Source organism: Pseudophryne corroboree, chromosome 7 (assembly GCF_028390025.1).
Source record: "Pseudophryne corroboree isolate aPseCor3 chromosome 7, aPseCor3.hap2, whole genome shotgun sequence".
Classification (NCBI taxonomy): Eukaryota; Metazoa; Chordata; class Amphibia; order Anura; family Myobatrachidae; genus Pseudophryne; species Pseudophryne corroboree.
In genome coordinates this window covers 284813269-284830120 of record NC_086450.1, presented here as the reverse complement: position 1 = coordinate 284830120, position 16852 = coordinate 284813269, and the positions used below count along the sequence as shown (strand labels likewise).

Genomic DNA, 16852 nt, shown 5'->3' with positions numbered 1-16852 from the left:
TCCCCCTTCTTCCAGTTACCATTCATCTTTGGTTTCTCTGGGAGGTTTTTTGCTCCGCTGCGCTTCAAACCACACTGACCGGAATTTTAGGTCTCTGCCTTTTTCGCTTTTCTTCCAAATGAGATTAGCCTAGCGGCCGTAAGTTCGGCCTCTTGTTCAGGGAGTACTCTATTGGCAACTCCCCGGGCTCGGCTTCGGCCTCAGCGGTCGTTTCTTCCAGAGGGGAGGTCCATTTTTCATATAAATCTGACACTAGTGGTTTTCAATCCTCTCTGAATGTTGTCAGGGCTCGTCAACTCTCTCTACAGAGGTCTCAGGCTATTCGATGAAGTGTTTTTTCTTCTTTGCTCTGGACGATGCTCCCGTACTAAATAGCCGGGGCCCCAGCATATGCTGGACAGTTGGATACATCTGATCATCAGACAGTCTTCTTGGCGGTTACTAGGGAACCTCCGTTTTCCAATTCAGCGCGCTTTACGCGCATTGTAAGACCTTCGTGGGCAGCCGCCCGCGGGGTCTCCATGAATATTTTGTCGGGCGGCTACTTGGTCAAACCGACATTCGTTTTGTCAAATTCTACAAGTTTGACACTTTTACGGCCTCTGCATCACTGTTTGGCCGAGCAGTTTTTACAGGACTGTCAGCGCTTTCCCACCCGTTTTTTGGGAGCTCTGGGACGTCCCCATTGTAACTACACTCCAGTGGCCCCTAGTGGATGAAGGAGAAATCAGGATTTTGGTACTTACCGATAAATCCCTTTCTCCGATTCCACAGGGGCCACTGGACGCCCGCCCAGCGCTGTTTCTCCTGATTTTTGTTTGATTAACGATTGCAGATCACCATATGACTGCTTGTTGGGTTCAGGCTAGCCTGGTTTTTTGTCAGGTTCTGTTCCAGGTTTAGTTTGTGTTCGCCTGGTTTACAGGGCGTCGTTAACCTCCTCTACCTTACGGTTTGTTTATTACAGCTCTCCTCGGGCACAGTTTAACGTAGACTGGCTTGGAGGGGAGATAGTAGGGGAGGAGCTAGCCACAGTGTGAGAATTTTTAAAGTGCCAGCTACCAATACCACCTACTATCTCCCCATTGTAACTACACTCCAGTGGCCCCTGTGGAATCGGAGAAAGGGATTTATCGGTAAGTACCAAAATCCTGATTTTCCATGACGATCCGATGGAGCTTTGCACTAAACTGCTTTTTTGCCAAGGGTGGTTTCTGCTTTCCACGTCAACCATCCTATCATGGTGCCAGGGTTATCAGGCATTCTCAGTATTCTCGTTCCTTGGCCATAGTTTGCATCTTTGTGGAGCGGACAGCTGCATGGTCTGATATGTTGTTTGTGCTTTACGGCGCTGTGACGTGGGTAGCCTGCATCAAAACAGATTCTGGCTCGCTGGATTTGCCTCACTATTCAGGTTTGCTTTTGCTAATTCTCGGCCTCCGCCAGTGTGCATTTCAGCGCATTCTATGCTTTGTCAGTCCATCTTGGGTTCCACGTTGCAGCTTTGCTGTGTGGCCATTTGGTCGGGGATTCGCACTTTTGTTTGGTTTTGGTACTTTTTGCAGCTTAGGATTCTGAGTTCGACCACTCGGTTTTGCAGTTTTCTCCCCCCATGGGACATCCCACTTTCTTAGCTCCAATGTCCCCTAGTTGATGAAGGCCTAAACAGGATTTTGGTACTTACTGATGAATCAATTTCTCTGATTACATAGGGGACATCGGATGCCCATCCTGCGTGTTTTTTCTTCTATTTGTTCTGGTCTGTTGTGTGACTGCAAGTGTTTGATTGCAGTGTAATTTTGTTTACGTCTGTGGGTCTTGGACCGTTATTGCGTTCTGTTGTATTCGTTCTTCTCTAGCTGTTCTCTCCACTTCGTCTCCACTTGGCCTCAGTTTCTATAACTGGAGATGATGGGGCATAGAGGGGGAGGATCCAGTCACACTTCTAAATTAAAATACCGGCTCCATTCAATCACCTGTCTATACCCCACTGTCATAGCTCCAGTGTCTGATATGGAATTGGAAAAATTTATTTTGTCAGTAACTACCAGTATCACAAATATTCTGTTTTTATGAGGGTAATGTCATCTGTATAGCGGTTTCATCATTCATTTAATGGGACCGGTTTCAACCCACGGCTACCAATAGGGTGCGAAAAATGGAGCAATTCAAGTCAGGAACTTTGGGTGTCCGAGAGGGAGTTTGGACACCCAAAGGTGGACATTAGACAGGCTTTTGTTTACGTGTTTAAACCCTGTCAGTTTGGGCGCGATATGCACGGCCACATAACAATTTAATATTGACAATTTTTGGAGGGCATCTAAACAGTCCTGTTTAATCAGGAAAATTAGACTCCAAAAACAATTGAATTCACCCCAGTGAACCTATGTTGCTGTCGTGCTTTATTTGTACATATCCTGTTGCTTGTGCAAATTTTGTGCACTGTGATTTTTTTGGTGTGAAGGATTCTGGTGACAGCATAATCCAGTTTTTTCATTTGCCCTTTATAACCACGCATGGTGTTTAAGGGGATGGGGGTATCGGTGAGACAAGTGTAAGGTGCACGCTTATTGCTGGTTATGGACCTCAGGTTTGTAAGTGGCATGATGATAAATGAGTACTGTAGCTATGATTTTGTTGTTGGTACCTGTTTGTATGTTACGTGTGCTTTGAATCTGACACGCAGAGGTACTTTAGATGCCTTTTTAAAGTCCATAAAATTCAGTTATTGAGTACCTGCAATGTAGTCATATTGTCATATGTAACGTTTGGTAGTTTCCTAAACACAAAACAAAAAAAAAAATACCTCAAATATATACAGTGTCTTCATGTTAGGATTTTATCATGGAGGAGCAATAACTGTTGGAATGTGTTCGTTTATGTATCTCCAAATACTTTATATGTTTAGGTCATGTGTTTTCATTTCTGATATTGCAGTGCTTGTAATATTTTATGAAAGTTTTAAGTGAAATCACAGAATTAATTATAGAGGCAATATTAACTTCCATACGTAGGCTAACCCTATCCTAACTTTTTGTATTTTTTTTTATCCAGGTGATGACAATGGAAAGAAGGCCAACAATCCGAACCACTGTAACTGCATTATAGACCAAATTTTCACAGGAGGCCTCCAGTCTGACGTAACCTGCCAAGTGTGCCAGTGAGTCATTTATACTGCTAGCCCTGCCTACAAATGAAAGCTACTTTCTGTTTTGCTGTGTTATTGATCAAAACGGCACAAAAAATTGGTGGTTTTAGATATAATATTACAACATTGTGCACTGTGGCACCCCTGGGTGCAGCAGGTGTCTCGTTTGGTCCCAAGCCAAATAATTTGGACTGGCAAGTTTTAGACTGTGCCGTTTTTGCCATAACAGTAGGTTCAATTTGCTGTACATGACGGACTACTTCTCCTCCTTTTCTCCAAAGCACAGAGTCTGGCCACGTATTAGACTGTAATGCGTATAACATGGCTTGCCATACCTACCCTATCTTGCATTACACAGGTCTCTAAATGATGCAAACTGCAGTGATTTCCATTATACTTGGTATGAATTTGAAACTGTTCTTTTCTCACATCCTGTCCTCAACACAACAATATATTTTAAGATGAAATATTGTGGGGTCTATTTACTAAGTTTTGGAAAGAGATAAAGTGGACAGAGATAAAGTACAATCTAATCAGCTCCTAACTGCTATGTTTCAAGCTGTGTTTGAAAAATGGCAGAAGATGGTTCACTGGTACTTTATCTCCATTCACTTTATCTCTCTCCAAGGCTTAGTAAATAGACCCCTATGTTTGATAATGGTCTACATTGTTAAATGCACATGCACTTATCCTATTTATTACTTTCTGCATGTTTCCTACGGGGTCAGTTCAATTACCCGCAAAGGGCCCGACTTGTCCTTGCAACTGCATTCTCACTCTATTGCGTGCACTGTGACTTGAGTCTGGAGATATGTGCAGTATATAGCCACACTCACTCGTGGGCGCATGAGAATCGCACGTAACTAAATCAGCGACCCTTATAACTTACTTGTATGAAATGTAAAATAATTTACCTGAAAAAATATTTATTTTTGTTTAAAACTTAAGTTATTGCATAAACAAAAAAAATCTTAATACTTTTGTTTGCAAATGTATATCCTTTTATAAATGTGAAATTTCCTTTTCTCTGGCTGGGTCCACAGGTTATCCACAGGATAACATTGGGATATGCCGGAGCGACAGCGGAAATGGCACCAAATAGTCATGAGCTTTCTGGCCTCCCAGTATGCATCGGGGCTTCTCCGTATAATCCCGCCCACTGACTCAGGCAAATCAGTTTTTTGTTTGGTGCGGCAGGAGCCGGATCATGGTCACAGGGCTGCAGTTAATAGCAGCCTGAAGCTTTTATTATTTTATTTTTGTAGTCCTACTATGGTTTTTTTTTGAGTAACTTTTCTTAACAGCGTCTTAAATGCATATTAGAAAGAGTCGCTCCAACAACTCTCCACCGGGTCGCAACAACGCTTACCTTCGCGGTATAGAGCTGTCTCAACGGGCGTCTATGTCGGATGATTCTAGCATGTCCAGCAGACGTAACCAGGCTGTGGCCGGAGCATGGGGAAAAGGTAAGTCATCGGTTTCCTCTTGCTAGGGGGTCCGGACACAGCTACACTGTATTGGAGGAGACTACAAACAGTGTGATGCGCCGACCACTCTTAGGTGCGATAGTGCTATGCTTTAGGGATCATAGGCGCCAGGATTAGGTTGAGGCCGCGATCCTTAAAGTTTAAGTCAACGGGGGAATTAGACGCTCTCCTAGTCGCCCCTCCTCCAAGTTCATGACCAGTTTCCGCGCGTCTCCCGTCCATGAACTAAATGACCTCACTTCCGTCTCAGACGCTACCACGAGGGTACTGGGTCGCAGCTTAGACGCTGCGGTTGTGTACACTAGGGTTACCGCCTAGACAGAGTCGCAGGCCGTAGCGCCTGCATACACGTAGCATTCACTGAGCGTCTGTGTCCGTTAGTGAGCGTCCGTGTCTCTCATCCGTTATCGGAGCGGCAGTGTACACCAGTAGCGTCTGAATCCACTCAGCGTCTTGCGAGCGTATTGATGGATATGGAAGTGTAGTGAGTCTCCCTGTATCCTGCTCTATGGAGGAAGGGTTATACAGTACTAAAATTCTCTCTACTTGTTAGTATGAATTGTTAATTTTGGTACATATTGCATATGAGACCTGTATATTGCTGTTGTTTCTGCATGTTATGTTTGAAAAAAAAAACGTTAAAAACAGAAATACAATTGTCCCACTTACTTGTAAGTTATATAATGGTGATTGTATTCTCATATGACAATGTCTAATGTTTTAACATGTGACTGACTGCTAGTATGTTTGCTGACTTTTATAAGTGTTGTCAGTTCTGTTCTGAACCTCAAATCAGGTACACGGATTGTGGTCAGATTGATATCACTTCTATATCTATGTAAGTGATTTTCAGTCACAAAAGAGTATAGTATTTGTAAAAATGGATTATTTACCTTGTCTGTGAGCGGCAAAAGTGAGGGCCCTACTCCCTTAACATGCTTATCTGGTATAGTGATTTTGCATGGAATAGTTCAGTATCTTACTTATGAGGGGCAACGCCCTGCAAGGGCTGTGGTCGCACAGACCTTGTATGCAATTGCTAGCAAAGATTAGCACCTGCAGTTCTACCCCCGGGAATAGGTTACACTATTAACCCATGCATGCAGCCCCCTCTTTATGGTTTCAGCAGCTTTTACAAATAGCCAGGCTATTAAAACCAGGGTAGATACATCCATGTTACAGACTACACAAGATGAATTCAAATACCCCATATGATGATCAGATATAGCTGACCTTATTGATGCATGAAGGCTATTCTGTCTCTGGAAGAATCAGCCAGAGCAGTGTCAAAATCTAAGGCTCCAGAGACAGTATCTGTTGAGCAATGCTAAAGGGTGTAAGTTCAAGCTGGCCTAGAGCAGCTTTGTTAACTGTTTTAGGGATTCTTACTATCCCTTTCCAGCTGTGTACTGTTCAAAAAGAGAAGTTCCTCCTGGAGTAGATGCACATGTTGTTCGACTTGTGCGTAGATCTATTTTACCATTGCCATCTACTTCACTAAATAATGTCACAGATAGAAGAGTAGATAGTTTCTTTAAAAAAAAAATATATATTTTTTTTTTCTCTCAGGGGCAATGACCAGGCATGCTATGGCTTTAGCCTGGATGGCAAGGGCAATGGTAGAATGGGGGAGGAACTAGAGAATGGGCTCTCCCCTCCTACCAGGGAGCAGGAGTCTCATCTAGGCTGTATAAGACAAGCTGCCCAATATTTGGAAGAAGCAGCAATTGATATGGGTACGATTGCTTCTAAAGCATCAGCCTTGACAGTAGCCGCTTGTAGAGCAGTTTGTCTACGCACTTGAAAAGCAGATGCAGAATCCAAGAAAGAGTTGGAAGCATTGCGTTTCACTGGTAATATATTGTTTGGAAAACAATTGTCAGATATTCTAGAATCGGAAGCTGAATCCAAAAAGGTCAGATTACCGGCTAGTTATAATCCTAAAACTAGGGTTTAAAAATTTCGTCCAGTTCGATGGCAAAGCAAAAGCTAAAGAGGAGTCTAAGCAACCCCCGGTTCAATAGATCAGCATGGGGTAAGGAAGCAATGGGCTAGTAGAAAGCCAGCTTCCAAGCCTGAACAGAATCCATAAGCCTGAAGATACGGGCCTCCGCCTGGAGGATTCCCGGGTGGGGGTGCCGACTCCTTCAGTTTGCACACATATGGCAACAGTCGTCGACAGATGCTTGGGTGCAGAAGGTGGTATCTCTCGGATATGGTTTTCCCTTCAGGAGGCAGCCTCCTCAAAGGTTTTTTTGTACAAGCCCGTCTCGAATAGAATCGAAAGCCAGGGCCTTGCAAGAAGCAGTTCAGAAATTGCTTTAGTCTGGTGTAATAATCCCAGTACCCCCCTTGCAACGGGGACAGGGTTTTTACTCCAATCTTTTCTTGATTCAGAAGCCAAATAGGTCGTTCCGACCAATCCTCAATCTCAAAAGGTTAAACAAATACATTTGGATTCCAAAGTTTCACATGGAAACATTACGCTCCATAATTTTGGCCATGGAACCGGGAAATTACATGGTATCTCTGGATTTACAGGATGCTTACCTACATGTGCCTTTAGCATGGTCTCATCAATGTTACCTCAGGTTTGCCATCCTCCAGGCAGTACAGACTGTGTAATGGTTAAGCATTACTGGCTCACAGAACCGCTGCCCTAACTGTGTGGAGTTTGTATATTCTCCCCGTATTTGCGTGGGTTTCCTCTGGGTACTCCGGTTTCCTCCCACAATCCGAAAAATATACTGATAGTTTATTCCAAGCTTTGTCCTTCGGGCTAGCAACAGCACCCAGGGTGTTTACCAAAATTATGGTGGTTATGGCAGCTTATCTCCGCAAACAGGGGATAAGAATATTTCCATACCTCGACGACTTGTTGATCCTAGCACATTCGCAGGAATTGCTTTTGAGCTACCTTCAACAGACAGTAGTTTGTCTACAAAGACACGGGTGGCTCATAAACTGGGAAAAGTCGTATTTGATTCCGTCACAACGGATGGTTCATTTGGGGGCCATATTGGACTCAGGTCTACAGAGTATTTTCTTGCCAGAGAAAAAGATAGTCAAGGTGCAGGTCATGACTCAGGAGGCGTTGCACACTCAGACAATGTCAGTCCATGCAGCAATGCGACTGTTGGGTCTGATGGTGTCAACTTTCGACATGGTGGAATATGCGCAATTCCACTCCAGACCATTACAGCACCTTATTCTGACCAAATGGAACGGAAATCATCAGACAATAAAAAGACAGATGATAAAGTTTCCGGTAAACGTAAGAAGGTCTCTAGCTTGGTGGCTACAGAGGGACAATTTAAACAAGGGGAGACCCTTTTGGATAAAAGAATGGCAAGTTCTGACAACAGATGCCAGTCTTCAAGGCTGAGGAGCGGTACTCGAAAGCCTTTGGTTCCAGGGAAAATGGACCATAAGGGAAAGTCGCCTGCCGATAAGTCTGTTGGAAATAAGGGCCATTTATATGGCTCTAGTTCAGGCAAAGTACAGTCTGCAAGGAAGACCAGTCGAGATCCGCTCAGACAATGCAACAGCAGTAGCGTACCTCAATCATCAGGTAGGAACTCGCAGCAAAAGATTGATGGAGGAAGTAACTCCCATACTAAGGTGGGCAGAACTCCATCTTCCATCATTGTCAGCAGTGTTTGTTCCAGGTGTACTGAACTGGGAAGCGGATTTTCTCAGTCGACACACCATTCAGGAAACCGAATGGGCATTACACCTAGAAGTGTTTCATACTAGTAAAAAGATGGGGTCTGTCAGAGATAGATCTCATGGCGTTGCGTCTAAACAACAAAGTTCCAATATACGGATCAAGAACAAAGGATCCAGGAGCGATCCTTGTAGACGCACTGTCAGTGAATTGGAATTTTCATCTGGCATATCTGTTCCCTTCAATATCCCTGTTACCCAGGGTAGTGAGAAAAATAAAGCAAGCAAAAGGAGTCATAATTCTAATAGCTCCAGCTTGGCCCAGAAGGCATTGGTACACAGATCTACTAAGGATGTCAGTGGAAGCACCAATACTGCTCCCTCAGCATTCATATCTGCTAATGCAGGGTCCTTGTAATCCCAGCCATCTGGATCGTCTGTCTTTGATGGCGTGGCTGTTGAAACCTCTATCCTAGAAGGGGATTTTCAAAACAAGTAATTCAAACTATGCTTAGAGCAAGAAAGCATTCTTAAGCTCGTATTTATTCATTACTATAGTGAAAGAAGTTTGAATCCAAGATCTTTTTAAAGTATCCAGGATTTTTGATTTTCTTCAAGCAGGAATGGAGAAGAGGTTGAAAGTAGCTTCCTTGAGAGTTTAAGTATCGGCATTTAACTGTGTGGTTTCAGATAATGACTGACAGGATGTGTGCGTATTTTCTTTCAGGGAGTTGTACACATTCAACCTCCGTTTGTTCTTCCTGCAGCTCCCTGGGATTTGAATCTAGTTCTTAAAATCCTTCAGGGACCTCCGTTTGAACCACTTAAGAGAGCAGACCTTAAATGGTTAACGGCTAAAGTGCTCTTACTACTGGCAATGGCGCCAGCTAGAAGAGCGTCAGATTTAGGAGCACTGTAGTGTAAGTCTCCTTTGCTAATCTTTCCCCCAGATAAGGCAGTTCTCAGAACTAGATCTGGTTATCTTCCGAAGGTGGTTTCAAAGTTTCACCTTAACGAGGAGATTGTAGTCCCAGCTTTTCAGGTATCGGGACTTTCTGCCGGAGAAGCGTCGCTGGACGTGGTCCAGGCGTTAAGAATCTACATAGATCGTACTAGTGCCATCAGAAAAACAGATTCTCTCTTCATCCTCTATGGATTTCATAGAAGAGGATGGCCTGCTAGTAAACAGACGCTGGCAAGATGGCTCCGAATGGTAATTTCAGAAGTTTATTCTCGTGCCGATCTTCCTACTCCGGCTAATGTCTCTGCACACTCTACACGTAAGTAGGGAGGCCAATCCCGGGATCGGGATCGGCGGGATTCCGGGATTTAGGCCCAAAAATGGCCGGGATTCAATCCCGGGATTGGAAGCTTCAATCCTGGGGATTGAGGGATCAGCGTTGAGCGTCCTCAGGACGCTCAGATGCTGCCCGGCTCCCCCCTCCTGTTTCCCTCTGCGCAGCGTGACCTGTGACACTGAGGTCACGCTGCGCTTTCAGCAGCCGCCGAGCCTGAAAGTACTGCCGTCTTCACTCGCCGCCTCCTCCCGGCTCACCCTGCAGTCACCCGTTGCCTCCTCCCGGCTCCCCTACACTCACCCGCCGGCTCCGCAGCACTCACTCACCGGCTCCTCCTCACCCGCTACCTGGCTGTGCAGGTTTGTACAGGTTTTTTTATGTCTGCAGGGCGGGAGGGGCAGGGCGTGGGGGGCGGCCGGACACAGTCTAAAGCCAATCCCGGGATTGACCATTTTTCAACCCCGATACCCGGGATTGAAAAAATGGCCCGGGATTGGCTTCCCTACACGTAAGGTAGTCCTTCATGGGCAGCACAACATGGTGCTTCAGCAGAACAGATTTGTAAGGCAGCCACATGCTATTCCATTAACACTTTCATTAGACATTACGCCATGGATTCTTTTGCCTCTCGTGATGCTGAATTTGGGCGAAAGAATCTCCTGTCTAATCAGGAGCATCCCCACCACTAAACTGGCTTTGGGAATCCAAATGCTCTCTCCTGTGGATAACCTGTGGACCCAGCCAGAGAAATATACGTTATGGTAAGAACTTACCGTTGATAACGTGATTTCTCTTATGTCCACAGGGGTCCCACCCTGACGCACCTGATTTGAGGATCTTTACAATCGCTAAACCTCTTCCCTCTTGTATGGAAGGGTGTGCATGTGTGTTCTTATCACCTAAATAGGTTTCTTCCTGATGCTCCTGCCTAAATTGCTGTGGAAAGAACTGATTTGACTGAGTCAGTGGGCGGGACTATATGGAGAAGCCCCAATGCATCCTGGGAGGCCAGAAAGCTTGTGACTCTTTGGTGCCATTTCCGCTGTCGCTCTGGCATATCCCAATGTTATCCTGTGGATACCTGTGGACATAAGAGAAATCACGTTATCAACGGTAAGTTCTTAACATAACGTATATATCTCCCTAAATAATTACAATGATTTGTAATGTCACAGAATGCAAGAAATTGGTATTTGGCGGTTGAGGTAAAAAAAAATAAAAAAAAAAATAAAATGAGGTCACTTAAATGTTTACAAATATATTGGGGGAATTCAATTTGTATTTGTTTTTTGCGGCCGCCGCTAGATGGCGCCCGACAGCAGTAATTCAGTTGTTCTGCCTTTGTGGCACCCATTAGCCACAGAAGACCCTTTTTTTTCCGTAGCCTCCTGAGCAGCGGAAAAAATGTGTGCAAGCTCGGCACTTTGGGTTGGAAAGCAGGATTTCAGATGTGTTTAGCAGTTTTACACCTCTAAACCCTGTGCCTTTGGGTGCGACATACACAATATGCATGGATGCCCAAACACAATTGAATATTTACAATTATTTGGGCGTCTAAACAGTCTTGTTAAAATTGGAGAAATAGATGCCCAAAACAATTGAATCGCCTCCATTGGGTCTGATGCCGAGTTGAAATAACCCCAGTCTTGGAAATTTGCCGTTTACATACGCACAAAGGGAACAGATGGATTTGTACCAAAGCAGATATGCACATACCTGGCACTTACACCTTCTTATGACTGGAGAGGAGAAACGGGGAGTGTCAGGGCATACTGTATGAGGTTGTTATGGTAGGAAAACCTTTGCTTCTTTTACATTACATTGGCACTAGAGGTTCTACTGAAACATCGCTGCCAATTAACTCTACACCTTGGCCTAGGGGTGCTGTGAAAAAAATTCCTAAGACACAATGAATACAAAGATAGCCCACATGGGGGTTTATTTACTAATAACAGTGTTTGAGTCGGTTTGGGTAGAGTTTAAACTCATTTTTTATCAGGTGCATTTCCTGCAACTTTTTTAATCTATCTATGGTAATTTACTAAGCTGCCGAGTTTTCTAGTTTCGTATTTTCAGATGTCGATGTGATTCGTGTTGTCAGGCAGTGTTTTACGGGAGTGATTAGTAAAACACTGCCCGACATAACACAGTGAATCCCGGTCGGATATGTGAGATCCGTGAACGGCTTCATTGTGTGCATTTTGGCAAGTGATGAAAGGGTTAAAAATGTAAAAAAAATATTTGCGTGAGGTCCCCCCTCCTATGCGTAACCAACCTTGGGCTCTTTGAGCCGGTCCTGGTTGTAAAAATACTGGGGGGAAAATGCATAGGGTTCCCCCATATTTAAACAACCAGCAACGAGCTCTGCGCTTGGTCCTGTGGACAAAAAACGTAGGGGTCCCCCGTATTTTTAACACCAGCACCGGGCTCCACTAGTCAGAGCGCTAATGCCACAGCCGGGGGACACTTTTATATTGGTCCCTGTGGCCCTGACATTACATCCCCAACTAGTCACCCCTGGCCGGGGTACCCTGGAGGAGTGGGGACCCCTTAAATCAAGGGGTCACCCCCTCCAGCCACCCAAGGACCCAATTAAATTTGACAGCCCGAGGCTGTCGCCACCATCCGTGGGCGGTGGATGGGAGGCTGATAGCCTTTTGTGTAAAAAATATATATATATTGTTTTTTGTAGCAGAACTACAAGTCCCAGCAAGCAATTTTTTTTAATTTTTGACAAATTTACAACACTGCTGTAAAATAAACCATTCCAACAGTGAGAATTTCAGTGACTGCTACACAGTACAAGGCACATAGTAGTGACTGCCATAGTGACTGTCATACAGTACAGGGCGCAACCTAGCAGGAGAATACCGATAAGTGTTTAGTCTGAAAGATAACATCGGGATCTCTGGTAATGCTAGTAAAATACAGGATATCCCCCCCTCTCTCTCTCTCTCTGTACCTGCACTGTGTTCACCAAAGAACCAGCCTCCATGTGTGGGTCTGTTTTACTCTATAGCTGCTGCTACTTTTAGGAGGACTCTCTTGATCTCTCTGTCTTATGTAGTCTTCTGTTCTATAGCTGCTCCGGGTGGTATTCAGTTAGGGGCGTTTTTGCTAAAAAAAAAAATGTTTAGGGCGAATGGGAATTCGCCATATTTAATAGCAGGGCAGTTTTTTTGCCTAGGCGAAAAATTCAGCAGTAGCGAAAAACGTGGATTAGCGAATCCACGTGTTTTCGCACCTGTGCTGGCAAAAAATGCAGGCTATTTTTTGCCAATTTTGAGGCTTCTTGCCAATGCCTTTTTTCTAAAAAAAAAAAAAAAAAAAAGAAAGTGAGAAGGCATTGGCAATAAATGCCTTAAAAACGGGCGAATTCGATACCTCCGAATATTTCAGTAATATTCATTCTTTCCAGTTCCCTTTGTGCCCTTCCTCTACCTGCTAGCAGATGTGGTATCTTCCCCTGTGGCAGTCATTAATAGCATTGTCATCAGCTATGGGATTCTGAATCCTACGCAGGAATTGGCACAGCCACAACAGGCAGACTCAACTCATAAATTACAATAATCTTATTTTGGCTAAGTAGTGCAAGGTGTTTAATCAATCAGCGTATGCTTTGATCTCTCACCTGAAAATGTAAGCTCTCTCCTCTGCCCACTCCCCCACCCCTTCAACTTCCCTCTTCAGTTTCTGCTCTTGACTTTGCCACTTACTTCACTTCTAAATTCACTCCATTCGTTGGAACATAACATCCCACCAGAACCTGAGCAACTCGCCTCCTCCATTTCCCGACTCCGACCCTCCCCTCTCTTCCCTCTCCCTCTCCTTCCCTGATACCAACTCTGACATTTTTCTTCCCTGTATCTGGAGAGGAAGTCATCATCCTTATCCGGTCCTCACCCCCCTCCCCCTCCCCACTTGATGCTATTCCCTCCCGCCTTCTCCACTTCCTCTCTTCTTCTGCCTGTTCCCGTCTTGCCCATCTACTCAGTCTCTCACTCTTATCAGGCACTGTCCCTTCTGCCTTCAAGCATGCACTTGTCTCCTGTATTCTTAAAACCTATCCTTGATCCAACCAATCTCTCTAACTACCGACCCGTCTCTCTCCTCCCTTTTTGCCTCCAAACTCCTTGAGTGTATTGTCTACAACCGCCTCACTGTGTTTCTTCCCACTTACTGCTTGACCCTTTCCAGTCTGGTTTCCGTCCTCTGCACTGCACTGAAACTGCCCTTAACGAAAGTCTGCAATGACCTCCCAGGGGCCACTACTCTATGCTTATTCTCCTTGACCTCTCTACTGCTTTTAACACTGTAGACCACCCTCTCCTCCTGCAAATCTTTTATTACTTTTGTTTGCGTGATGCTGCGCTGTCCTCCCACCTTTCTGACCGTTCCTTCTCTATCTTCTCTCATGACTCCCACTTCCCCCACACTTCCTCTACCAGTAGGTGTCCCCCAAGGTTATGTTCTTGGGCCTCTCCTTTTCTGTCTCTACACATACTCATTAGGTGCGCTCATTAGCTCTTTCGACTTACATTATCTCTGCGCTGACTATACTCAAATCTACCTTTCCTCCCCTGACCTTGCTCTCCTCACTCGTATCTCCAACTGTATCTTTGCTATCTCCTCCTGGATGTCCCAGCACTTTCTTAAACTTAACATGTCTAACACTGAGCTGATCATCTTCCCTCCCTCCCGCATAACCTCACCTCCCACACTTTCATTATCCATTGATGGCACAACTATCTCCTCTAGCCCCCAAGTGTGATGTCTTGGAGTAATCCTTGACTTCTCCCTCAAACCACACATTCAGTACCTCTCACAAACCTGCCGTTGCCATCTCAAAAACATTCCCAGGATTAGACCCTTTCTCACCCATGGCGCTACTAAGATCCTCATCCACTCACTGGTCATTTCCAGATTGGACTCCTACAATCTCCTCTTATCTGGCCTCCTTCAAAAATGCCTCTCTCCACTCCATTCTATCATCAATACTGCTGCCCGTCTCCTCTTCCTCACCAAACATACTACATCCACATCCCCTCTCTTTCAGGACCTTCACTGGCTACCCTTCCCATTCAGAATCCAATTCAAACTTCTCACACTCACCTACAAAGCTCTCACCCACTCTTCTCCCTCTTACATCTCTGACCTGATCTCTCTTTACATTCCCACCCGTCCTCTTCGTTCTGCTAATGCACTCTGTCTCTCCTGCCAACTGATTACCTCCTCCCAATGCTACCTACAAGATTTTGCACGTGCTGCTTCCTAAGTCTGGAATTCTCAACCTCTCCCCATCCGAGACTCCACCTCTCTACAACACTTCAAACGGGCTCTCAAGACCCACTTCTTCACCAAACCCAGCCAACTCTCCTCCTAACCCTCTTGTCTATGCTCACTGTCTACCCCTTCTGTGTCACCCCGGTTTTGTTAGCTCTTCACCTTTTAGATTGTAAGCTCTCAAGAGCAGGGACTTCTTTCCTTTCCTCATGTGCCTTTCCTTTTCTTACTTACACTCTTATACTCCATACTCCCTTTGATGGCATCTAAACCCTGGTTTTCTATACCTGTCCTATATTGTCTTGAACTATAAGTGCTGTTTTCTTGTTTGTTCATTTGATTATGTACTGTGTAATGGGTGCTGTGGATCCCTTGTGGTGCCATATAAATAAAGGAGGAGGATGATAATAAAGGAATCAGAAAAGTCTCCCCAGTGTTATCAAATAAAAGGTTTTAACTATGGTCCGTTTAATTGTTGTAGGGACTCTATTGTCCCTACTGAATACGATGTAGTATTAGAATCTGGTGTTGGCAAAGTAATATCTCCCAACTGTATGTTTGCTACTTGGGGCAAGCAGTAACTTCACACGTCTTAACTTCTATGCCATTGGATTTGGGGATTGTGCCATTTTTAGATAAGTATGCCCCAGGTTTTGTAAAGGGTCTCTCCAGTCCACCCATGTACGTTTGCTAGAGGGTTTTTTCCTTACTGAACATGACTAATGTGTTTAGATTTTTGTTACAGCTCTTCAGAATTTTTTTTTTTTTTTTTTTTGCTTGAAACCAAAAAGGTGAAAATGGCTGGCAGACAATCAAGAGTATCACTGCTTAAAATTCAAAATACACTTTATTGTAAGGGTTAAAATGACAGTTTCCTCCATTACATAAGAAAAAAAATGTTTTAAGAGCTGGTTGTTTGAGTCCTGGGTCTTGGATCTTTACTCTGCTTATGGTGTTGTAAATACACAGTGATCCTTAATACATATGAGTAGTCAGGACACAACATCCGTTACATATGTTAAGGGTCCTACACATTGAACGATCCGCCGCCGAGCTGCCCGACGGCGGATACGGCCGACGGGTGACCCGGCGGCAGTGACGGGGTGAGTGAAGTTTCTTCACTCCCCCCGTCACCTGGCTCCATAGCAGTGCAGGCAAATATGGACGAGATCGTCCATATTGGTCTGCATGCACAGGCGACGGGGCAGCAGCGATGAACGAGCGCGAATCTGCGCATCGTTCATCGCTGGTGCCTCCACACTCAAAGATATGAACGGTATCTCGTTCATTAATGAACGAGATCGCTCATATCTTTGAGCATTATCGCCCAGTGTGTAGGTCCTATAAGCCTCCTTACCTCTATTTAGAGCAGCTTTAGATAACTTTATTTATACAGTACTTGGTAGAACTATTGTAGATATTTTGCCACTTAAATGTCTCTTGTGTGTCTCCTCTCCCCTTTCCTTCTAGTGGTGTTTCCACAACGATAGACCCATTTTGGGACATCAGCTTGGATCTGCCAGGCTCATCGAGCCCCTTTTGGCCACTGAGCCCAGGGGGTGACAGTGGTGTGGTGAATGGGGAAAGTCATGTGTCTGGAACGACAACCTTAACAGACTGTCTGAGAAGGTAACAAAAAATCACTTAAAACAGCTAAAAGTTATGTTTGACTAAGCAAAGTAAATAATAATTTCTCTATCGTCCTAGTGGATGCTGGGGTTCCTGAAAGGACCATGGGGAATAGCGGCTCCGCAGGAGACAGGGCACAAAAAGTAAAGCTTTAGGATCAGGTGGTGTGCACTGGCTCCTCCCCCTATGACCCTCCTCCAAGCCTCAGTTAGATTTTTGTGCCCGGCCGAGAAGGGTGCAATCTAGGTGGCTCTCCTAAAGAGCTGCTTAGAAAAGTTTAGCTTAGGTTTTTTATTTTACAGTGAGTCCTGCTGGCAACAGGATCACTGCAACGAGGGACT

At 44.8% G+C, this 16852-nt stretch overlaps 1 protein-coding gene across 4 annotated transcripts in view; it reads left to right on the top strand.

The window, feature by feature from the left end:
• LOC134945111 (ubiquitin carboxyl-terminal hydrolase 22-A) overlaps positions 1-16852 on the top strand; it is a 459291-nt gene that overhangs the window by 356700 nt on the left and 85739 nt on the right. For all 4 annotated transcript variants that reach the window (XM_063934177.1, XM_063934176.1, XM_063934175.1 and 1 more), the window contains exons 9-10: positions 3055-3160; positions 16353-16511. In XM_063934177.1, coding sequence (XP_063790247.1) covers positions 3055-3160; positions 16353-16511 — 265 coding nt within the window. The remainder of the gene's footprint in view (positions 1-3054; positions 3161-16352; positions 16512-16852) is intronic.